Source organism: Orcinus orca, chromosome 10 (assembly GCF_937001465.1).
Source record: "Orcinus orca chromosome 10, mOrcOrc1.1, whole genome shotgun sequence".
In the NCBI taxonomy this organism is placed as follows: domain Eukaryota; kingdom Metazoa; phylum Chordata; class Mammalia; order Artiodactyla; family Delphinidae; genus Orcinus; species Orcinus orca.
Genome location: NC_064568.1, coordinates 94,165,089 through 94,190,129, shown reverse-complemented (window position 1 = coordinate 94,190,129; position 25,041 = coordinate 94,165,089). Strand labels below are relative to the sequence as shown.

The 25,041-nt window shown below is 45.6% G+C and overlaps 1 protein-coding gene across 11 annotated transcripts in view; it reads left to right on the top strand.

The window, feature by feature from the left end:
- Nucleotides 1–25,041, top strand: part of JARID2 (jumonji and AT-rich interaction domain containing 2) — a 242,564-nt gene that overhangs the window by 175,777 nt on the left and 41,746 nt on the right. For 9 of the 11 annotated variants that reach the window (XR_007479888.1, XM_033434865.2, XM_049716354.1 and 6 more), the window contains 2 exons: nt 4,181–4,350; nt 18,485–18,661. Coding sequence is in view for 10 of the 11 variants with exons in the window: in XM_033434865.2 (XP_033290756.1) it covers nt 4,181–4,350; nt 18,485–18,661 (347 nt within the window). In the remaining variant the exon portion in view is untranslated. The remainder of the gene's footprint in view (nt 1–4,180; nt 4,351–18,484; nt 18,662–25,041) is intronic. The other 2 variants (XM_033434861.2, XM_033434862.2) reach the window with 1 other exon arrangement.

Below are 25,041 nucleotides of genomic sequence, written 5' to 3'. Positions count from 1 at the left end.
GAGGAGTCTTCTGTAAGGGAAATTCCTGCCTGGATCAGTTAATAAAAGATCAACACAGAAGTGAGTCTTGTGCCACTTGACACTCCTGTGGTTTGTGTGGGACAGACGCCCTCTGTATTTTCTGCATTCTGGCTTGCTGTGCATTACCAACGCGAAGCAAAGGCCCTCCTGGCTAAACTTCAGGCAAAAAAGCCTTTGGAGGCCCTACATTCTGCTTGTTTCTTCCCTTGATGCCCAGGAGCTCCACACTCTCTCCAGCCCCACCCCTGGGTGGCTCTGAACTCCCTTAGTTCAACCTAAATTTCCATTTAAAGCATCTTCGCCCTGGTAATGGACTGGAGGGTGTTCCTGGTGGAGGGATGGATGGCTCCCATCTTGCTGGCCTGATCACGGCTGGCGCCCAGCAGCTGAGTACAGGCCCTCCTGGAGCTCCACCGCCGTTGGTGGGTGTCTGATCATGCCTGTCCTCTCCCGCACACCAGCCTCCTTCTTTCCCCAGCACCTCCAGGTGCAGATAACCTAGGTCTTCAGCACATCTGGACCTCCCCGCCCCCTTTCTGTACTGATTTTAATAACATACACTCATTTCCTCGTATCGGACACTCTAGAATGAATCACCTATCCCGCAAACATACCCCGAATGGCTAAGAGTGCTTCCTCCCTGGATTTGGCCTCTGAGTTGTGTCATTCAAGCTCTTCTGTTGCGTGGGGACAGCAAAGCAAAGCCACACCTTTGTAATCCCCCGGGACCCGCACACACAAAGCCAAACCGCAGACCTGCACTTTGCACAAAGTACGGATTCTTCTGGCCTCTTTAAAACAAGATATTGGTTTGTCTTGTTCTTTAGGTCCTGCTTTCATCTGCGTCTCACAAATACTTCATCACTTGGGAGCTTGGCTTAGTCCTCTGAGGGGTAATTTATTTTACTGCCGCTTTTTAATCTGTTATGCCCTTATTTTTCATAGCCTCCCTGAGAAAGTCATCAGGGAAAAAGCGCCTTTTATTTGAGCAACGGTCGGAGCATTTATCTTTGAGGTTATGAAATTGTAGAATGTTTTTCCGTGTCCTGCTCTGTCATCTGTGTTTGCGTGTTTGTTTTTCATTCAGGCTGTGCCGTCTTCTCATTATGTGTGGCATTTGTCATTGCCGACTTTTGAGAAAGCAGTAAACACGGAACATCCTGTTCACGTACAGGCAGTGATTCCATAAAGCCCCCTTAATGCCCAGAGTGTGAGTTGTGTCCATTTAAATGAAGATGTACAAATCAGAAAATTGCCAATTAAAACCCCTTTTCAGTAGGAAAACATTACAGGGGTTTTCTTTTAACAGGAAGGGCAAGTTGGAGGAGAGAAGGAGCTTGTTGGAAGAGGAGGGTAGTTCTCTTGGGCTCAGTCCACCCTGAGGGTGGCAGGGCATGGCGCTGCTATCTACTTTTCTGTATCCTGTCCTTTCTCTGAAGTGATCCTGCTCAAGGCACGGGCTGTTTGCTGCCTGGTGCCAGTGAGCTGAATAGAGAAATGGAGAGTGAGCAGTGAGCATGTTAAAGCAGTTGAACAGGGTGATTTTATGTCTGTGAGTCTAATAATAAATTTGAGCTTGTAGTTTATGTCTTTCATTTTCCCCCTACAATAATTATCTTATAAAAATATCCATTTGTAAAAGACAGAAAATCTAAAGGGGACCGTGAGGGGGAACCAAATGCAAAACGGATCCTCTTCTGCGAAGGTTTGAGAAGCACTGCGCCTTACATCTCTCAGTCGGGGACACACACACACACACACACACACACACACACACACACACACACACACCACCCCCATCTGATCCTCCTTGAAGGTCAGTCCTCTGGGCTTGGAGGCTCACACACACACACACACACACACACACACACACACACACACACACACACACCACCCCCATCTGATCCTCCTTGAAGGTCAGTCCTCTGGGCTTGGAGGCGCACACACACACACACACACACACACACACACACACACACACCACCCCCATCTGATCCTCCTTGAAGGTCAGTCCTCTGGGCTTGGAGGCACGCACACACACACACACACACACACACACACACACACACACACACACACACACACACACACACACACACACACACACCACCCCCATCTGATCCTCCTTGAAGGTCAGTCCTCTGGGCTTGGAGGCACGCACGCACACACACACACACACACACACACACACACACACACACACACACACACACACACACACACACACACACACACACACACACACACACACACACCACCCCCATCTGATCCTCCTTGAAGGTCAGTCCTCTGGGCTTGGAGGCTCTCCCAGCACACACTTCTGCTCTCTCATCTTCTGGACAGTCAGTTGGTTGCAAAAAAAGAGGTCTTTGTTCCTCACAACACAGGAATGGGAACATTGTTTTATTCCCTTACCATTTATGACATTTGGAATTTCTGTTAAACCGTGTTATGTGGCTGTTTTCCTCTGGTTATTCCTGGGTTCTGAAGTGCTTTTGATTAATTTGTGACGTTTGTAAGATTTTAGGGACTGAGGGTTGTTGCCCAGTTAGTATGCAGCAGTCATGCTGTCTCCCTGTTGATCAAATGTCAGTTCATATTGGGAATATGACCTATTCAGGAGTGTTTCTGGTGGGTCGTAAGGGAGGCAAGAGTTGAGTCTGGGCAGGACACGGGAGGTTAAAACTTAAGGGAGCTAATTTTTACAAAGTGGAAAACCAGTGTGTGTGTGTGGGGGTTATTTTGTTAAATACTACAATGTTAACTTAAAATGTTAGGGTATTTTGAGCACCCGCAGTTAAAGATACTATGCTTACTGTTTTCCATGATCTCAGCGATAGTTAAGGGAAGACTTGTTCGTGCTGTAGAATTATAAATATATGTAATACTCAAAGCAGCCTTGAGCTGGGGTGGCTTTATCAGCCCCACCCACATAGGGATTGACTCCAGTTTGGGGTTCTGAGCAGATCCGTTTAAAGCCCTGTGCCGTAGGGCTGCTTTTCGATTCTTGTTTTTTCCCTGCTCTCAAATACTGTTTCTTGAGCATCTTTGTGAGCAGGGCCAGAGAGGTGGTTTAAAGCAGGACACGTACAGGTTCACATCCTCAAAGGTGTTTATTTTCCATTAGGCTGTTGATATCTTGAAAATTCAAGGAAGAGCTAATAGGAGGCAATTTATGGTAAAGGTCAAGCCAGTTATACAGGGGGTAAAAACACTTGGGTAGATAAAGGAAAACGGTTACTGGCTACAGCGTTAGGAAAAAAGTAAAGAAACCTTTCCAAGAGTCATTAGGATTCAAATTAATAGAGTGTCTGACATGTAAAATTGTGTGAATGAACAATGTCTGATTAAGGAGATTGAAGTTGTGATTTGTAGACACCAAAGGATAAATTAGGGGTTTGGTATCTACGTAGGATGGTAATAGGGGAGAGGCCTGAGAAATGTAGGTTAAGGCCAGTTTTTCAAATCCCTAACTAAGGACTTTGGACTTTTTGTGTGGGCAGAAGGTAACCCATAATTTGGGCATGAAGGAGGGGTTTTGAATAGACTAGAGAAGTGATCTTCCCCCCCCTCCCCCCACCCCCTGCATTACAAGCTTTAATTCCAGGTGGATTTATTTGGCTGACTTGGAGTTAGAAGAGCTTAGAGATGGGGAGACTACTTCCTCTGGGGGTGTGAGACCAGGTCAGTGACAGGCTAAGGTGGACGGGGTGTCCTTACACAATATGAAGGCAGTTGTGCATGTGTTTGTGATAGTATCATGTTAAAGCACAGAATGCTAAATAAATGTGGCAGATGATTTGTGAAGAAGCACAAAAGTCATTAATCCCGTGTCACCTAATACCGCATGCCGCTTTGGAGATACCCAGGCACACACTGGTTTGTGCACAGGCACGCGCTTGTGTGCAAACGTACACACATGCTCATGGTGCATATTTTATATCAGTGTAGAGAATGTAGCCCTTTAAAGCAAATTTATTGCCCTTTAAAGCAGGCTTGTGGTTTACAAGAGTGAGAGAGATATAGAGAACCTTAATTAGAAACAAAGAGTTTGCTTGAAATAAGGTCTCTCTTCCCTTCTGTGTCATGATTTTATTGCTGCAGGTAGATCTATATCCTCCGATCTCTGCTTGTTGTTAATTTTCTTTTGCTTTTACAGGCCCAGGCTGCAAGCACAAAGGAAGTTTGCTCAATCCCAGCCGAATAGTCCCAGCACAACTCCAGTAAAGATAGTGGAGCCATTGCTACCCCCTCCAGCTACTCAAATTTCTGACCTCTCTAAAAGGAAGCCTAAGACAGAAGATTTTCTTACTTTTCTCTGCCTTCGAGGTAAGACTGTGTTGCCATTTTGGAGGGAGCGGCCTGGTTGAAGGAAAAAGGGGCAAGGCCTGTCCCCAGGAGTTTTGATGTTGACTTTGGTCTCTGCTCCACAACCTCTGTGAATTCCCAGCCTGGTTTGAGGGAGTGAGAGTGTAAAGTGAGGAATCCCACCCAGAGGGTGCTGAGCCTTCCTGTTTCTCCTTCCCTTTTCCTCTGACTCCCGAATCACCTTTCTTGGCATCTCAACACACAGTGTCACAGTTTGTAGTCTTACTTTTTTTTTTTTTTTGTAGTCTTACATTTTTATAATTGACTTCTCCCTGACATCTGACATCCTTTTAGGACCTCTACCACCCCAGCATCACCGTCACACACATACTTTGCAAACTTGGCTTTTTGTTTTGTAATTTTTTTTTTTTTTTGGTTGGGGTAGTTGTAGATGGGTGTTAGTTCCCGTTTCCTAGTGTTTCCTGAGGTCTGAGAATAAGCCACGCTAATGGAGGGTCCACTCCCTCCCCCCACCATACTACTTTAGGAAAAATAACAGTAGTGCTTTGTAGGTGTAGATAACAGTGGAAATATTGGTCTGTCCATACGAACAGGACCAATGAGCGGAGTGCACGGAGAGGATTTTGTAATTACAAAATTACAATTTTGTAATGAAGGATGGGTTTGGATTTACATGGCCTTATTTTGGGAAAGTCTTTACTGTAGGAACTAAGTGAGGGAAGAACACAGAAAATGGTGAGGGAGATTGAGGGGCCTCTCCATTTCAGGTAGGAGCATCACAGAAGGGAGTCTTCGAGCTTCTCGTTGCCCTGTTGGGCCATAGCATTTCAGTCTGTGCTTTGATTGATGGTGCTCACGTTGGTCACTGAATTGCGGTAGGTCTGTCAGGCTTTTCCACGGAAAGCGGACCCTTGGCAGCCTTTGTGATTATACATATTTCATTGTGAGGCTCTTTGTTTTTGTTTTTTTTTGCGGTGCGCGGGCCTCTCACCGCTGTGGCCTCTCCTGTTGTGGAGCACAGGCTCCAGACGCGCAGGCTCAGCGGCCATGGCTCACAGGCCCAGCCGCTCCGCGGCATGTGGGATCCTCCCAGACCGGGGCACGAACCCGTGTCCCCTGCATTGGCAGGCGGACTCTCAACCACTGCACCACCAGGGAAGCCCATGAGGCTCTTTGAAACTCCATACTTCATTTCTCATCAAACTCGATTTACTCATTTTTTAGGGATCTGGATGGGCTCATTTCCTGTTTTGTTCAGAGGGTTGTAATCTGTTACTCATCTGTTTTGTTGTTTGATTGTCCCAGATCCCATCAGTGTAGCCGCTTCAAGCTGGCTGCCTTGCCCTTTGACACGTCCCTGTCATGCTCCCATCCCAGCTCCCTGACGCAGTGGAATGTCCTGGACTCTTGTTGTGTACTCCCTCCCTCAGCCCCGAAATCAGCCGTTTCTTCTAAGAGCCCTGTTCATTTTAAGGAACAGCTGCTCTTTAGGAGCTAGGGTCTGGGCTTGAGGTGTGCTCATAGCTATCAGAGGGAAATGCGTTGTGTGTGTGGGGGCATGTGCAAGGGCATGTATGTGCACATGTACACACATGCTCATTTAGTATGCACATCTATGTCTCTAGGTCTATTAAACTCCATGAACGAGCACCAGTACCTCCTAATTTTAGTTTAGCACCAAAGGGTTCCTTCTGGTTTTCTGTTTTTTTTCCCTATATTAAACAGTGAGAAAGTTGACTCCTGTTATCCATAAATTGTTTATTTGATCCATCTTTTCCATTGTGCCCCACCTCCCATCTCTTCTGCCACCCTCCCCACGGAGCCCTTCTGGTCTCACTTGGCTGGGACCCTGTGAACGGCCTGACCTGTGTGTGAACACCTACTTCTTCATCCTCCTTTGGCTCTCGCACACCACAGGGGCTGCCGTGGTCATTACACACACACACACGCACACACGCACACACACACACACCCCTTGTACCAGTTTGCTTTAGGACTAAATTGTTAGGGAAGGGAAAATGAAGGGTGAGGTTTTTGTTTGAGATTACAGGCTACTGATATGATAGTCCTGGGAGACTCAAGACATAAAGGAGGAGAATAACTGTATTTCAGTGCAGACCACTTCTCCCTCACGAAAGGGAGGTGGGGTGGGTAGCAGGGCCTCCTGCCAGCATCTCCCTTGGGTTTGACATAGCTCTTTGCAGAAGGAGTCTAGTGATCCTAGATGTTGAGGGTGGAGATGGAAAGGAAGGTGTAAAAACCCACTAGCAAAGAATCAAGTGCAGGATTGGCTGTGAAGGGTGAAAGGAAGAGGAAAGATGAGAGTGACCAACCGGCTGGTAGACGGTGGGGTGGTGTCATGAGCAGTGGAGAGTGAGTGGGACCAGGTGATCAGAAGAAGGAATTTGAGCCAAAGGGATCTTTGAAGGGTCAACAAGTGTCATCAGAAGCAAGATGGTTCAGGTAAATAATTAAAGCTCTGTGTTGGTAAGACTCTTCATTGTGTCTTTTTAATCCCACTGGAGCCACATTTACCTTGGAGCCATGCCTTAACTCTTTTCTTTAGGAAGATTCACTGATCGTGTTCTATTAGGATGTCAGAAAACTGCTCTGCAGATTACGGAATTTAGTTACGGAAGTTTGTACCTATGGAGTGGGTGTGACTTGTTTTTAGAGCGGGATTTGTATGTTTGTGCCACGTGCCTGCATATGCATGATTTGTTTACATCGTATTTCCTCTGGTTTGGGGTGATTCAGGGAGGACCTGCTTGGAGAGGCATGCTTACTACTCGAGTAAATGGCACATAGGGAAAACATTCCCAAGTACCCAACTTTGACATTTCCAGGCCCTAGACACAAGAGAATCATGTCTTTTCATAGACACAGTTTACTTCTGTCACTTGTCAGATGGAACAAAAGTTTCAGTAAGTGAAACATAAGATGTTTAATTTTGGAAAAATGCTCTGAGGCTTGGAAAGTTCTTCCTGCATTCATGAGCCAGACAATAAAAATAGGTTTCGTTGTTTATTTTAGCTGATGTGCAATGAGGTTTTGACACAGAGTATTGCACTCTCTTGCTCTTCCTCCTGTGCTTTTTAGATTTAAGGTATTTTATTTTAAAAGCCAGGGCTGTGTGAGGTCAGGTGTGTTTACCTGATCTGGCTTTTCTAAAAGCCTCAAATGATAGGTGATTCGCTAAATACTTCATGATATTGGAAATGTGATGGATTTGGTGGCCTTAGATGGCATACTTTAATATGCAGTTGCTTGAGCTAATTAAAACTCATATTTTGGGCTTCCTTGGTGGCGCAGTGGTTGAGAGTCCGCCTGCCGATGCAGGGGACACGGGTTCGTGCCCCGGTCCGGGAAGATCCCACATGCCGCGGAGCGGCTGGGCCCGTGAGCCATGGCCGCTGAGCCTGCGCGTCTGGAGCCTGTGCTCCGCAACTGGAGAGGCCACAACAGTGAGAGGCCCGCGTACCGCAAAACAAAAACAAAAACAACAACTCGTATTTTGAGGTGTACAAGGGTTAAATAGACAAAGCCTGTTGTAGTGGTACTTTAATAATTCTCTTTCAGTTTCAAATGTTGAAACTTTTTTTAGTTATAAATGTATTTCATGTTCCTCCAGGGAAGATCAGCAGAAAAGATGGAGAAACAGACCAAAAAAAAAAAAAAATCAAAATACCCCTCCCTCTCATCTCCCAGAGACAACCAGTGTTTATCATCTCCTTGGTGAAAATGTTACTAAGCCTTCTCTGTGCATATGCAATACAAGTCACACACCCCAACTGGAATTGCATTATATTTTTATTTTTGCAATCTGGTTTTCCTATTTCACACTCTCACATAAATACCCCTTCCATCTTGTGGATGTCTCATCATTTATCTAATTCTTGATTTACATGTAGATGTATTTCTAACTTTTAGGTATCAACTGCTGGTGACACTTCCTCACTTAAGTCTTGGCCTCATCTGGCATCTTAACAGACAAAGTTGATAGTTGGGACTTTGATTAACTTTTTCTTTTATACCTGCATTCTAATTCTGCCGCTGCTTTTTTCGTTCGGGTTCCACACCAAACAGAGCTTGTCTGAGCCCTAAACTTCATGCTCAGCCTCAAGAGCCCGGCCACTCCATCACCCTTTACAGGAGTCTCTGGGTAAAGGAGACAGTCTTGATAGGCTTCAGTATTGGTGGAAAAGAAAGCCTGGCTGCAGAAATCGTGAAGGAATCAAAGACCTGGAAACGATGTTTATTGCCAAGGATTACAGTTCATCCTTTTCTCCAGTCCTCCGTTATTACCCGTAATAGTCTCAGCGCTAATTTGGAATATGGAAGAGAATGAATCTTGAGACTGAGAAAAAGCCGGCAAGTAGAGTTCTTTAAGCCTTGGTGTTCGTTACCCATCGTGACACTCAGCAAGCCCAAGACCCAGCCTTCTCCCCACAGCTCCATTAAGTATCTTCAGCGAAAGCCTGGGGTGGGGAAAAATGATACCATTAATAATTCTGGGATTAGTGTGTACATGTCAACACAGCAGCCAGTTGTTCAGGGATAAGAAGCTTTAGAGATTTAAAAACTCTGTCGTAAGGCACGCATAGACCTTTCAGCTAAGTTTGGCAGGGCTCTCTCCTTTCCTATTTAATATCATGACCTAAAATCTCTAAAGGAACGGAAGAGTGAATAGTGCAGCCGGCCCGAAGTGTTTGCCTGCAGTGTATTTATCTTTAAATGGCTGCTTTGAAGGGGGTCCACATGGCTCCTGCCAGAGGCATAATTAGCATCTTTTGCCGAGAAGGGGGAGGGGTGTGTGCCCTGGGCGGCGTGCATCGATTCTAACCATCGCCGCATTTTCTGTCACCGGTCTCGTTATTCTTAATGAGTTCTGTCTTCTTCTCTTTGTCCTGACTATGATTATTAGCAGGTTAAAAAAGCTTAACACAGCAGAGCAGTGGCAGGTTAAATGATTCTCTTATTTATATTTTTCTCTTTATGGGGCTCTGCAAACAAGGGGGATTCCCAAGGGGCATCCCTGAAAATACACATCTACACATGGTTCCTTCTTCTGACCGTGGGTGTCACAGTCCAGTGTCACAGTTCGGAGGAAAGAGAGCTGTTTTGGAGGAGGAGCTCTTAGGAAAGACGCACGCTGTCAGCCATGGCGAAGCAGTCCTTTCTGTTTTGGGACTGCTTGCCTTTTGTTTCGCAGGTCTTAGAGAATCTTCAGCGATCAGCCGTCATTCAATTGCTAATTAATTCAGCAAGCCTTTATTGAACGTTTTTTGTATGCCAGACGCTAGAAAACAGATTAGCAACATGAAAGCAGTATCCCTGTGGTAGGTGTGATAGACCAACTAGGCAATGCCAGGGTAGAGGGTGCGCGTGTGGAACAGGAAGGGACTCTGCCCAGGGCTCTCTGGGATGGAGCTGGCTTTGTAGAAGGAGAAAGTTCTGCAGGAGCCCCTCCCAAGGCCTGGGATGGCGTTGGGTTTGTTTTTTGGAGGGCCCCTCGTTAGCAGGGGAGTTAGACGTGTCCAGTTCTGTGGGCCCTGGGCTGGATGTTCACCGACGTTCTTCAGCTGAGAGAGGAGACATAACACGTCCAGACCCTTATGGAGTAAGATGATCTCGGCTAGAGGAAGGGCTCTCTAGCCGGAGGCTGAATGATCCTAGTGGATCTTGGGCAGATGACTTAAACCACTCTAAGTCCAAGTGTCTTCTTTTGTAAAATAGGTGTGTAGTCAGCACACAGTTGCTGTGGAGTTAAAGTCATGGGTGTGAAGCAGGCCAGATGGTGCCTGTGGTGACCATCCAGTGGACTTAACTTAGGTTTCCCAGTGAATTTAGGCAGACGAAGAGGGTATTGGAGGAGCCTTCCATTTGCAACTGAAGAGGAAGATATAAAAGCCCAGCTGAGGAGAATGCAGGTACCAGGAGAGACAGACCACCCATGGAACTCTCTCTAAAGGCATTCATTGGCTTTATTGGTAAGGAGCACATGTTCTGATAAGAGTACTGGCGTTGGGTATTGAGGAAGCCTGGGGTGATTTCTGAGGTCACAGAATGAAAGGGGATTAACCTGCTATAAAGCAATTAAGTAATCCTCCAATTGCCAGGAACACTATGGCACTAGTAATGGACTTCCTTGAGCAAAATGGGAGTACTTTACATGGACTCTTTGGGGAGGAAGGCCTGTCACGGTGATACACAGCTTTTTTCTGATGGACCCTTTTGAGAGGTGTCGCATCTTAAGTTTTGAGAGAGGTAACAGACAAAGTGGTGTTCTTGCCACCCTGAGGATTTCAGTGGCCACCCTCACTTTTCTCCAGATCAGACTGGCCTTATGTTCCTCATATGCTTGGTGTTCCAAGAGCCTGTATACTTGGCTTAGTTGTGCTGAGCAAGCAATTTACTTGCCAGGAGAGTTTATCGGGCTAGTTATGAAGAAATACGAAACCATCGTGTCCCTAAGCGCCAAGGAGGGGAAGGATGGATCCCCTTTAATTGCTCTGTGACCTCGATCAGTCGTTAAGACTCCAAGACATTTTGCTCAGAGGGTTGGCCCCACTCCAGACTAGCTGGCCTCCGACCAGGCTTTGCCCTCCCTGCAGATAGAGCAGCTCCCTTCTCCCTGCCAGTGGCTGCTGGCGCGGAGTCAGTATCCTTCTCACAGTTGCCTGTGGCCTCCCCCTTAGTTTCTGGAGAGTCCCTTAGTATTTTCTTGTCCTTTCTGAAATCCATTTAGAGAAGGTAGATGGAAGTAAGGAGAGTCCTGTTTTGTTTACAGAGCACCTTGCTGGCAGCTGCCAGCACTAAAGTCGTCAGGATCCATGTCCCAAAGGCAAGGTGCCCCTTCTACCGTATTTACATCTGATAGGATATGTGGACACTTTCGTGGTGGAGAGAGCGCAGACTTGGGCGTTCTCTGGGTAGTCTCTGTGTGGCCTTGATGAAGTTAGTTTCTGACTTGTTTCCACTTCTGCTAGGTTGAGGGTGCTGTGTGGTGTGATCTGCACATTCAGTTGCTGGGAGGAGATGCAGAGACCTCATTGCATTTGACTGGATGTGTATGCGTTTGTGTACGTTTCAAGTCACAGGTGTAGACAGCCTCATGGGAAAGACAGTAAGCAGATTATTCCAGCTTTTAATTAAATGATACTTTCTCCCATTGCTGTGGTCGGCTAGGTCGGCACGTGAGCCGACGTGTCAAGAGGGAAAGTGGTTCTCGTTGCCAAGTCCCTCATGTCAGGGCTTTTAGAACACATGCCCTGCCGTGGGGCATTTCCTAAACGTGCGGTCAGACTGGCACATCTGGGAGCACGTAACTGAAGAGGGGGACACTGAAGTGACCGTCATATCATCACTTCCTCCCTGTTCTTCCTGAAAAAAGGCTCTTATGGGCTGAAGGTTTCCAGCTCTCACAAGGCATTACTCTGCCCAAGTTCCAGAAATTCTAACTGTTGAGTTCATTTTGTGTTTCCATCCTATTTCTGTGCACCGCACTGCCCCCCTCCCCTTGTTGCCAGTCTGCTAACTTTCCCACTTAGTAAAGCAGAGAGGAAAGAAATTGCCGTTGCTCTCACCTGTGGAAAGTGACAGCCTGCTTTTATAGTTTCGAGTTGTTTTTGTCACTGAAGCCATGTGTCAGCCTAATGCACTGAAGTGTGGGTGTTGACAGTGCTTTTGCATATGCTACCTTGTAGGCCTTTGGGGTCATCACAGATGTTATGTCTGAAGACATTAATCTCATTGTACAGACAAGTAAACTGAGGCTCCTGACAATGGGCACGTGACTGCCAAGCTGATGCTTCATCCTGGACTTCTGGATTCCACGTAGAGTCCTTTTCAATGATTGGCGTCCTGTTTTTGGATAATGTGTGTATCATAAGGAAGAGCAGTTCCAGGACAGGCTTCATTGCCCAGGCCCCTCCTTATCCCATAAGGAATTAGGGGCTCCCTTGGTGTTTGGCCTTTGGCTGGCGGGCTGTTTCCCAAGCCCTGCTAAATGTGCCCCTGGTGGTGCCAGAAATGACATTAGCTGCATGTTTAAAAATTTTACTGTAATATTAACGACATTTTTTTAGGGCATGTGATATTAATTTTCTACTGATATAATAGAATCCATTTAAATCATGAATATGAATCACTTTAAAGAAAATAGCAGGTGGATATGGCACATAATCTCAGGGCCTGTGGAAGTGGGTGAGGTTTGGGAAGTCTCGGTGTAAATTCTTCTTCCCTGGTAAATTGTGAAGGCCGACCTGGAGGAGACAGAGGTCATCATTCAGTGTGTTAACAGTTGTCCCAGTCTTTCAGGGCACTTGGTGTTTACGTGTGGGGTGCCTGAGTGTTCAGGGTGAATTCGGATGTCTGGTCTGTGAGGGTTGCTGGTGCCTGGATCAGTGCCGGTACATACACAGCGGGATGAATGGACCAAGGCAGTTGTACCCACTTTCTCCCTTGACTCTCCAGTTTCGAAGGATGGAGCTCTCTCCTCTCCTCTAACTCGGGAAATCAGTAAATAACTATCCCTTCCTCCCCCTACCCAAGGCCCTACCAGGTCACTTTGAAGTTCTGTATTTTAATTTAATATGATAGTAGGGGCTGATTGCTTTCATTCTGTTTGTGTATCCTGAAGATCAATTACAGACACGCCAAATGGGGGGAGGGGAACAGCCCAGAGGTTATTAGGTCAAGCTACAGAATTTGACTCCCCAGCTAATGCCAGCGGGCAAGGAATCCCTTTAGGGTCTCTGCAAAATAGAGCTGAGCTATGTTTAGCGTGTTAAGATAAAGAACTGGTCGGGGGAGGGAAGATAATGAGAACGAGGGCTTGTATGTGTACATGATTCATGGAGAAGAATCCAATTTTATAGAAACCACAGCCCAAATTAGAGAAGGCAAGCTTTTGGAGTAAAATGATTTCTGTTGTGGTTGTAACATACCACAGTTTGATTTTTGTCCAGATGAAAACATTTGGTTTTCACTTCAGTAAATATTGTGGAGACATTGCCAGCTAATTCTGAAAAGTAATGAAATACGGCTTTGGCAAAGCGCAGATGCATTCTGCACTCCCGATTCCACCGACTGATCCAAGTTCAGATTTTTTTTTCACGTTTGCTAATGTGCTTGAATAATCAGGAGAGAAAAATCTGCCTGCGATTTTAATAGAAAACTGTATATACTAAATACACACGTATAACTACCCGCCCCCTCATACCCTATGCAATCCTTAACGCTCTTAAAACACTAAAAGCATTCAGTTTTCATTGATTACTCCTTTAAAACGACAGAGCTTGTAAAGGAGCGAGATGGTGTGATTTTGTGTGCTCAGCAGCCCGTCTGACTTGCACGATTGGGGCTTACACCTCTGATGGGGAGAGCCCACCTGAGGACACCCGGTGTGGGGGCTGCAGAGCCCTTCCTTTCTCAGACCCCTTGTTTATACCGCCTTCGCCTGTGTTTTGCAGCAGAGCCCTGCTGTAGAAAGGGAAGGTTATTTTCGTCCCCGTAGATCCATGCCCGTTTTTCTGAATGCTGAACCCACAATGAGCTTTTCAAAAGTTTGCCTCATCTGACATTTGGAGGGAAGACGTTTCCCTAATAAATTTTCTAGAGAGGAAGCTTACCTCTTACGTGCGAGAATCTATAAGGTGCCAACTATTCTTAACGAAAAATTCTAAAAACACGTATAGTCTTCTGTTTTCAAATACGAAATGTTAATTTAACTTTCTGTTCACACGGCTTCAATTTGATTATCTAATATTCCTGTTCACCCATTTTATACTGAAGAATGTGGGATAATTTACACCAGTGATGAACAGCACAGACTTCTGGTTGATTTTAGGGCTTCAAAATATCCTTTCCTTCATCTTTTTCTTTTTGTGTGTGTGTCTAGCAGATTCCTCCTCCTCTAAACTTATTTGTAAATTAGATAATTGACCTTGTAGCCAGGCTAAGAAGAAATAAATATGCCCTATGTGAAGGTCTTGACTAGTTTGGCTTCTCAGATGCTTTTGGTTTTCTTTTATGTGTTTGAGGTTCTTCTTTGGCTCTTCTCTAAGTATTACCAGACAACAGTCAGTGTTTCTCCATCACCTTGATTATGAAATGTGAGGTGATCTTACTGGTTTTGTGTCAACAAGAAAAAAAGAAGCTGTTTTTGCTGCCTTTCCCCTCGTGCCGTGCTTTCTCCTGATCTGGAATGTTGGCTTGGCCTCTCCGTGGCTTTGCAGATGGACATGTCAGCGGGGTCTTAGAGGGATTTCCAGTAGCTACATGGTGACAGAGCTTTGGAATATGCAGCATTGTACTCTGTTGGATTTAGTCTTTTCTCCTTGCTTCAGTTTGACTACAAGGTTAATGAGAGGTACAGGTATGCAGGTCCCCAGTAAGATTCTGGAGGTCTGGTTTTTCTGGGGGGGAAGGCTGTAGTTGATGAGGCCACTACTGCGGGGCAGGTTATAGATTGCCAGTGGCTTCTTGAACAAAGCCTGGGGAATAGTAAGGCCATACCCAGGCTTGGGGAGAGTGCTGTCCATGATGAGTGGCACCTGCGGAGGGGAGAACTGGCACAAGCCTAATATTTGAACCAAGGGCATCTTGCCTCTGTTAGTAATAACTGACCTCTCCGCCTGAGGATCCTTATTATTGAGCATCGGTCCTCTTCCTCCACTTCTCCCCTCTCCCTTCTTTGTACGAGCCTCTCCATTCCCCATCTGGCTTGAGAATCTTCATGGCCTTTTATTTTGTTGATGCTTGATCTTTAGGTCCAGACCAACATGTCAGTCATCTGATGAGAACCCAAGTCACCTTTCAGGGTGAAAGCATTCTGCGTTTATCCCCTGTGCCTCCATACTTGGAGAAATTGTGTCCTTTCCCACTTCTGACTGCAGAGCCAGTCCCGTCAGAAAGATTTTGTATTATTATAAGTTTTGGTTTGAGAGTGAGTCCCTCAGGAAACACACACCTCTACCTCCCCTTTTACTAGTCTTCTGTTTTCTGTTTCACTTTTCTCTTAGCCTCTGACTGTCTTTTAGAATATGTAACAGGTTCCATCACTTTGTTTGTATTTGCTGAGAAGCTGTTTAAAGAAATGGATTCATGGGACTTCCCTGGTGGTCCAGTGGTAAGGAATCAGCCTTACAGTGCAGGGGACTCTGGTTCGATCCTTGGTCGGGGAACTAACATCCCACATGCCGCGGGGCAGCTAAGCCCGCGGGCCACAACTCCTGAGCTCGCAAGCCTCAACTAGAGCCCGCAGTGCCACAAACTACGGAGGCCATGCGATCTGGAACCCATGCGCCACAGCTAGAGAGAAGCCCGCGCGCCGCAACAAAAGATCCCACATGCCTCAACGAAGATCCCGTGTGCCGCAGCTAAGACCCAGCGCAGCCAAAAATAAATAAGTAATAAATAAATCTATATTAAAAAGTGGATTCATAAGATTGGTTGTTTTCTGCTTTTGTTGAAGACATTACCCCATATGCTGTCTTTAAGATGTTAATGAAACTTGGATTCTGAACTGAGCTCCTAACATCCCCTCCATTTTAGTTCTTTGGAACATAAATTTAATGTTGACCCCATTCTCAGAATCTTGAATGTAAGGAATGTGATGCTTTATACATTGGGTTTGAGTTTCAAAAACTCCTCAACAGATTCTGTAGGTGGCAGTTAATTATTTCTCATGTGTTTCATGTAGATTTTACCTGATTCTGTTTGAAACATAGATTTACTTTCCCCCTTTTGAAGTTACTCCCAAATGGCCTCTGTTGCAGTTTATTGCCTTTTCTCCTGAGGTGGGGGGCGGGGCGGGAAAGAGGAAGGTGAAGAGGGTAATGGCTTACTTCCTGGAATTATAGCCTTTAATCCTGCTTCCCTCCGACAGAGGGCAGAGAGGGCTGTGGAAGTTACTGCAGGGTCTACACGAAAACCTGCTCTTCACAGTACTAACCCATTTTCTGATTTCAGCCGCTGGTCAGTGCATCCATGATAGTGTGTAGGAAGGTTCTTCTTTAAAGGAAGTTAGATGTGAATATTTTGATCTCGAAGGAACTTGAAGAGATTTATTTATTTAACCTATTCTTTCTCATTCTACTGAAGAGGGAAATGTAATGGCTGAGCCTGTAACTTCCGGGTGTTGAGTCCCCAGCTCTGTCTGTCTGGCAGCATGTAGTGTGTTACCTTGTGTCATGTTACATGCTAGAATGAGTTGGAGTTTATGGTAAATTTCCTTTTCTCTCTTTTTTTTTTTTTTTTTTTTTTACTCAGAACCTCTTTTGAGTGCTGAAATAAGGTTTCTCCTGCTTTTTCTTAAGTACTTAAAAAAAGTTAGATTTAGGAAAGGGTCTAACGGTAGGGGTATATTTGGCTGTGGAGGTACTTATGTATATCTGTGTGGATGGTAAGTTCCAACTGAAAACTTTGAAGAAGGAAGCTAATAAGGGTGGTGTCTCCTCTTTTTCTATTCAGTCTTGTACCAATTGTAAAACCACTTAGTACAAGGGTAAATATATTGTTCCAGTGGAAATACGGCCAGATATCCTCCTTCTTCTTTTTTTTTGAAAAACTTCATCTCTGACTTCTATTTGATTAGACGATTTTCCCCAAAGCCTGTGTCAGACCTTCCTTCTGTTGCGAGCCTGCTTCTAATTGGAAGTGATCAAAGGGGAGAAAACAAAGGAAATGGCTTTTGTCAGAGTGTATCCAATTCTGTTATCCACAGAATTTTTGTCACATACATCCCTTTGGAGTTTCATTTCCGTTCAGTGGTGTGACCCACATAACTTGTAGGGTTTTGAGTATTGGTAGGTCATTGATGACAACGAGAGGAAGGTAGTGTCTTTGCCTTTGTGTTTCTGGGAGCTGGGCGGTTTGGGTTTCCCACTTCAGTGCCGTGATACCACTCAGTCATGTCCGCCTCCTTGTTAGAACATGCAGCCCCGCAGTTGGACAGGAATGGTTTAAACCATTGTGGTTGAAGTCTGAGATCCCTATTTGGGAAGGAGAGCAAATTTGGTTACTTGAATCTTGACTGGTGTTCCTGGAGTGTTAGCTCATTCACAGGAAACTGTCGAGAAGAAATTAACTTCACATTTATTAGTTCTTCCCTTACTTGATAGTAGCTCTCCTCAAGATACCTAATGGGAAAGAAGATTTGACGTGGGGCCAGAAATTAACTCAGGGGCTTAAAAAAATTTTGATCAGTTAATCAATTAATTTGAGGGATTTTTAACAGCCTTCGGTCCCAAACAGTATACCAATTAATTGACAGATCTCCTTCTGAAAATTCATGATTTGATAAAGAAGAACTGTATTGTGCTTCTTTGTAATATTGAGCTTATTTTCTGGTGTTTTTGTTCTGTCTTATGTTCAGAAACAAAACCATTTGGGGATGAGGAGGTTAAGGTGTGAAAGGAGTAAGGGATGTGTGTGAAGAGGGTTTTTTATTTTTTTAAACCAGCCTTTCAGTTAGTGTTATGCAGGAATTTATTTTAATAATTTTACATGCTGTTAACCTGATCATCATATCAAAGTAGCTTCGACATATATTGTGGTTTTTGGGAACCCATCCCTGTCATTCACCCCATATGAATAGGAGATAGTTGCCTTCTATAAGGAAATGTCATATTTTGTTTTCACTACTTGCTTCTGATTGTCTCTTCTTTCATTTTAAATTCGTTAGCTCAGATTCATACTTTTTAAGTCTAGAAAGTTAAAGACACAACCCAGAATAGTCTCTTGTCCTTGACGCCGTGGGTAGATTTAAAAAAAAATTTTTTTATTAATTTTTCTTGCTCAGTTCAGTCCTTGGTGGTTTTTTCCTTCCCTTCTTAGGAACTATTCAAATGAGATTTTTAAAATTTTCCTTTGTCATGTTTGGTGAATGGCATCATCCCCCAGCTGGGGGATTTTGCTTGAAATCTGTTAAAAGGACACAGATGGAGTTATATTTCCCGGGGCATGTTTGAAAAATAAATTAAAAATGGCAGTAGAGATAAATAGCTTTGTTTATCTGCTCAGTCATGAGGATTTCAGTTTGTAACTTAACGAATGGCTCCATTTGAAGTGCGCCTCTGGCAGGGGTGAGGATCCAGGCCTGTGTTTATGCACCTTCTTTTAAACCCACTAGGTTCTCCTGCGCTGCCCAACAGCATGGTATATTTCGGAAGCTCTCAGGACGAGGAGGACGTCGAGGAGGAAGATGATGAGACAGAAGACGTCAAAACAGCCACCAACAATGCTTCATCTTCATGCCAGTCGACCCCCAGGAAAGGAAAAGCCCACAAGCATGTTCACAATGGACATGGTAGGCCCGCTGTTGAATTTGGGTTAAAAAAACTAAAATCCAAAGCTTTGGGTGAAACGTAGAATCGATCCTATGTTGAGAAGATGAAGGCTGCGGAGCTGGTGGCGAAGCTAGTTTTGGATGCTTCTTTAAGTACCAGGCACTTAGCAGTCATTGGTGTAACACAGTCCAATCAAGTGTGTCCTAGACAAATAAATTGTTAAGATGAGGATACATATTCTTACGTTTGCGGAGCTGATGATAAATTCCATAAGAGCGGCAGACGTAGGAACTGGAAGAGGAAGACGTCACATCTAAACAGAGATGGTCAAGATGATTTTGTGAAGACGCTGTTGTGATCAACTTACTGTTGTGATTTTAGCAGGCAGAGATAGTGAAGAAAGGAAAGTGTTATCCAGTATGTGAAATCAAGTACATGCATATGTATTGTGAACTAGACTGATTTTTTTTTTCCCTCGACTGTTAACATTGTGGGGGAGGACACGTAGCCCACAAAACAGGAACAAAAGCGTTGAATGTGAGAGAGAGAAAAGTATAAATAAGTTGGCTGTGGAAAGTGCTCAGTGGTTTTTCAACAGGGAGGTGACTTAATTGGAGTTACATTCTGAAAAGATTAAGTTGGCGTCAGTTAAGAGGATTTCATAAAGGGAAATGATATAAAGAAGAGGAAACACATTGACAGGCTGTAATTGTAGGCAATTACCTGGCCAAAGGTAACGAGGGACTAAAAGGTGATCATGGCAATGTAACTCGGAGGATATAAGTACAAAAATGTGTGGGTAGATAAAGAAATACTGCAGGGAGTAGGATTGAGAGAACTTGATGAGTAATTGGATTAGCATGGGGTGGGGGGAAGGAAGTAAGAAAAGACGAAAGAAAAGGAGAGTGGAGCAAAGAGCATAAGGTTGGGAGAGGTGATGGCTGTTTTCTGTGAGTTCTTAACCAGATTCTTTGCTCGAGATCATACTTCCATTGGGACTCACAGAGACCCTAGAAGGTCGAGCGTCCCCGTCTACAAATGGCAGAAAACCAGTGCTGCCAGTAAGTGATTGAGGCAGAGGAAAGCTTCTCATTTTTCTTCCTCCACGGCTGTGCACTGAACTACTCCATGTCTTTCTGGATCCAATGGGAAGTAGAGATGCAGGGCCAGCATCGCTTAGATGTGACAGGAATCTGTCTCGCCTGCACCACTGTTGGGCATTTTTGCCTTGTCAGCTGAGTGATTATTCATCTGTCCTGCTTCCTGCTTGCTTAGGGCTGTGTTTAGGGGGCGCAGAGACATGACAAAATGTGAGTTCAGGACCTGACAGTTTGTCGGGGAGATGAGGTTAATAATCTCAGTGCGTAACTCAGTATTTCTCCGCCTCCGCCTCTTCATCTGTAAGGTAGGGATTAAGTGAAGTGTTTGTGTAGCCTCTGTTAGCTGTGTGTGTAGACATGTTCATAGTTAAGGGGTGGCTTCTCCAATTTCCTTTCAGTGGGTGGTCTTTCAGAAATCCCCTTTGTGAGAGGGTGGATCGAGGGCTGTTTTCCATGAATGACAGTAAAAATATGAGCGTTTTCAGGATGGGTTCATCTACGTTTTCTCTTTTGATTCCATCTACTTACTCTACAGCAGAGTCATGGGAGGTGGTCAGGGCAGGAGGTGTTTCTTGCTTTACAGTTGAAGAAATGGAAGGTCTGATGTCTTGCACCCGTCACCCAAAGTGGCAGATTGCAGTCAAGATTTTTGAAATGCCCCCCACTCTAGACACTACTCTATTGTAAGGGCGAGCATGTGAACAGGTGTGCTTTGCGATGGGTCCAGCCTGTGGTGTGATGGTGGAGCTACCACTCTCATCTGGTCGACAGCAGCAAGGAGCCAGTGCCACAGGCCATGGCCTGGGAGACACAGCTCTGCGTGGGTCTCCAGTTGTGCTGTTGCCACATGGCTTTCATGTCTTTGGAGGTTTCATGGCTTTAAGAACCCAAAGGATGGCAGTGCTTGCTTCTCTGCGAGGCCAGTGGAAGGACTGGGCTGAAGCCAGCTCGGAAATGCACAGGCCGTCGGGAAAGCTTCCCCAGTTTCGAGTGACCCAGAGGAGGATGAGAGCTTTGTTGAAAAAGAGAAGTCAGCTTCGGAAGAGGCCAGGTTCTGCCTCAGATTCGGTATTTCAGAAAAACACTGAGTTCTCAACACCTAGTTAGCCGAGCTTACTTACCTGCCCTGTTCTACATCCTCTGTGACGTGAAGAAGGCCGATGACAAGGAAGCAAACTGCCACCAGCAGGTTATTAAAGCAAGACTTAGTGACACTGGGGAGTAAGGCCCCCCCGGCAGGAGGGCGTAAGGAGATTCCTGAAGGTACTGTCCTCAGCAGCAGAGATTAGAGGGCCATCACCCAAAAGTGGTAAAACGAAAATGTAATAATCTTTGAAAACTGAACATTTAGCTGTGAAATAGTGTTCCTTTCCCAGCCATTTCTAGATAATTGAAATTACACTGTAACACCAAATTGCATAACACACACGTTTGTTCTCCTCCCCGCCCCCGGTTCTGTTCCCATAAAGGTCTTTATCAGCATCAGCTAGTCATCAGGAGCTTTGTTTCCTGCCCCTTTTAAGGCTTAATTAGCTGTGCCTTGCTGGGTAGGCATTTAGTTTCTCTGATTGTTAATTTCCTCTTCTATGAAACAAGCAGGATAGTGTAGATGGTCATTCATTTGCTCCTTCCTTCATTTATATCCCGGAATAAAGAAATAGTTACTGCGTGTGTCTCAAGTACAGGAATCGTTACCGTTGAGATCTGTTATGCTGGATGGTGGGCATTGCTGTGTGTTAAAGGGAAGGGCTTTTCCAGGATGACCTGATTAGCTGGGTGAAGATCCCTAACTAAAATTTTATTCCTGGAATCCATTTTTTTCCTCCCTGAGACATTAGTACCATTTTCAGATTAAAAACATTTATATCCCACCCTGTTTTCATCTCCTTCTCATTCGCATCTATACTATATCTTCTTGTCCCTATTATGACCCATAGGAAACTTGGTACCCTGTTGTCTCCCGCAGAGTATGAGTTGCAGAATGGCAGCAGTGAACCCCAGGACTCTAGTGGTTTTCACAAGAATCCTCCGAGCAGTCAGGCTGGGATCCCTGAGAACTCTGTTTCCATGATTAACAAACACAGATCAAACAGTGGCAGAATTCCCGTGGCAGCTTGCACTTGTCTTTCCTGCTTTGTTTTTACTGAGACCCTTTTCTTTGTAAATACAGAGCAGAATTTCTTGAACTTCCTTGTAATGGGATTCCATCTCGGGTACCTATCAGTTATAAAAGCAGATAATTGTTTAAACGTGACATCTGTCAGCAGAATGAAACAGATATTCCTAAAGAGGGTTCACTTGTAATAGAACGTTCTCTGCGGGAGTACAGAAGGTGTTTACCTGGTCTGTTGGCATGGCATTGGGCCAGTGGCTTTATCAGTAAAGAAAGCAGATAGATGGTCGGTGATTATGTATATGAGGAAACTGCTTGGGCTCACCCAGGACCTCACCTCAGCCCTGACTGACTTTGTTTCTTCTGTCTGGGGTTCAGAGGGGGCCTCCTTCAGGTTCAGAAAACTGCACTTCTGCAGTTCAGGTTCAGAGAGCACCTGCAGAGCCCCAAGCTTGATCAGATTTGCAAGGCGCTGACGACTGCTTGCTTCCCAGTGAGCCCAGGCCGGTGTCAGAGGGCTCCTGAGCTATGAGGCCGACCACTTGGGCTTGCCGCTCCCCAGGATGGATGAGAGGGCCCTGTGGTGTGACACCTGTGCCACGGGGAGGCCTCCTTCATGTGGCCCTCCCACGCCTCGGCCCCCTCTCCCTGATTTTAGAGGGCACTTGGTGAACATGAGCTAAGAATCATCCTGGAGAGTAAAGTAAGTTCTCTGACTGCATGGGAAGAAAAGGTGCGGTACAGTTCGTGAATGAGATGAGGGCGTTCCTTTTCCCAGCCCTTGCCTTAGTTTTTGAATGACTGATTGATTGATACTTGCCTCAGTTTTAACTCCCTCATTTTCCAAAAAGTAAAATCTACAGACAGATCATCTCCGTTTCCTTCTGATTTTGGACTCAGGTGAACAGTGTACCAAGTGTGAAAATAGATTTTCTAACAGAGAAAACCTGGATGAGGCCATAATCACCACGTGGTCAAGCAGGTCCTCAAAATTGCGGAATTTTTCCACATGAGAGAGTGGAGAAGCAAGCTGCCTTTGGGCTCTTCTCCCTGACACAGGATTTCTCTGGTCCAGCGGTGCTTGCCCCCGCTTCGTATGCTGGAGATGCCGAGGGGTGTCGGGAAATGCAGCAGCATCTGCACCTCCCCCGGGCGCAGCACCCTCACTGAAATGTGGGGAAATAAATGCACAGAAAACAAAATGGGGAAAACTAACTCTTTATTACGGGGTAGCTTTGGCCCAAACCCTGATTTGGCGGCAGGTCCAGAGTTTTATTTAGGCTGTGTTGGTTTGAAGAAACAAGAACCCAAGCTGCCGATGGTGTCCTGCTTTATCTCGTTTCTCCCCTAAACTTGAACCCCAGTGAAGCAGCAGGTTCCCTACAGAGCAGGAGTGGAGCTAGTGGGAGCTGATGCCAGGAGAGAATGCTCGCTCCCCCTGCCCTCCCCGTAGGTGTCTAATGGCGCCTGGCTGGGGCAGCGCTCAACTTCCCAGGGATAGGAGCCCTGACCCCAGTAGTCCCCTGGCAGAGCCTGGTGACCCCAGGTACATGTTTAGTTGCGCAAACATTGCAGAGGACTCGAATGTTCTCATTTATAACCCACTGCGCATCCTAAGGGAAATGGATGTGTTTATTAAAATGCATAATCTGAAATGACAAGGATGGCATCACACGTGCTTTTGACCTTGCCTCAACACTCAAGGGTTACGGTAACAGTGCCTCCAGCAGCTTCTATTTCGATGGCTCTTCAGAGTTTCCAGAATGTGCTTCAGTATACAGAACCTCAAATGATCCTAACAGTAGAGCCCTTAGCTAATCTCTGTATTTGGCCATCAAACAACACAATCAAAACATGGCTCTTGTATTTGTGTTACAAGTTGATATTTGAAGTGGCTCGGTTTTTGAGAAGTTCTCATCGTTGGTAATTGTTTTTCAGCAGGGTAAGTGAGGTAGGGTAGAGGAATTAATGCTTTTGTCTGGAATGATGCTGGCTTTGGTTTTTCCTAGGTGGTGAGGCATTCCTTAGCCTTTGCACAGGAGAACTCAGTGAGGGTGGGTTGTTCCCATCAGCCCCACGTTGTATATTCTCCACATGCTTGTTTTACACTTAATGAAAAGTGGAAGGAATAGCAGAGACCACTGTTTCTTTGTGTGCTCCTCTGTTTCTGAAGAAGGACATTTCTCACAAGTCTTTTTTTTTTTCCCCCACAAGTGTTTTTTAAACAATCCCAGCTGGAATAATTTCATTGCTTTTGGATTGACATGGTGGTGGTGGGGGAGTTGTGTAAGGGCCGAAAAGCGGTTGCTTGGGTGACTTCACCCCATTTCTGTCCTGTGATTGCCTTTGAGGTGCATTCAGCAGCCCTTCTGTCTGGGTGGTGGAGGGGTGGGTTGTGTGGGCAGAGCCAGGGTCCCCCCATGTGCCACGGGGAGATGCTCTCCAGCTGAGGAATGCTTTTTTCTTTTGCCTTCCACCCCTCTTCCATTTGGGGCCACTTGACCTAGTGGTTGAGATCAGGACACTGATGCTTGTCTGCCCGTATGTGGTTGCAACTTTGGGCAGTTTTAGTTTTCTTATCTTTAAAGAGGTAGTAGGAGTGCTTTTTCATAGGTTTTTATTTTATTTCTAATTAATTAACTAGTGGCCGCGTTGGGTCTTCGTTGCTGTACGCGGGCGTTCTCTAGTTGTGGCGAGCGGGGGCTACTCTTCATTGCGGTGTGCGGGCTTCTCATTGCGGTGGCTTCTCGTTATGGAGCACGGGCTCTAGGCACGCAGGCTTCAGTTGTTGTAGCACGCGGGCTCTAGATCTCGGGCTCAGTAGTTGTGGCGAACGGGCTCTAGATCTCAGGCTCAGTAGTTGTCGCGCATGGGCTTAGTTGCTCCATGGCATGTGGGATCTTCCCGGACCAGGGCTCAAAGCCGTGCCCCCAGCATTGGCAGGCAGATTCTTAACCACTGCACCACCAGCGAAGTCCTTTCATAGGTTTTTGTGACTGGCCAGTGAGTCGATATAGGTTTTATTCCGATGTGGTAGAGAACACTGTATTGGCTGTTAACTCCACGTGTGAGTGAGAAGATCTTGAAGTCTAGAACAACCTTGCAGTTGATAAGAGAATCCTGGAAAGTTAGTACGTTTCAAATACCTGGCACGCAGTGAGGGCTCCCCGAGGGGGCTGCTGTTAGC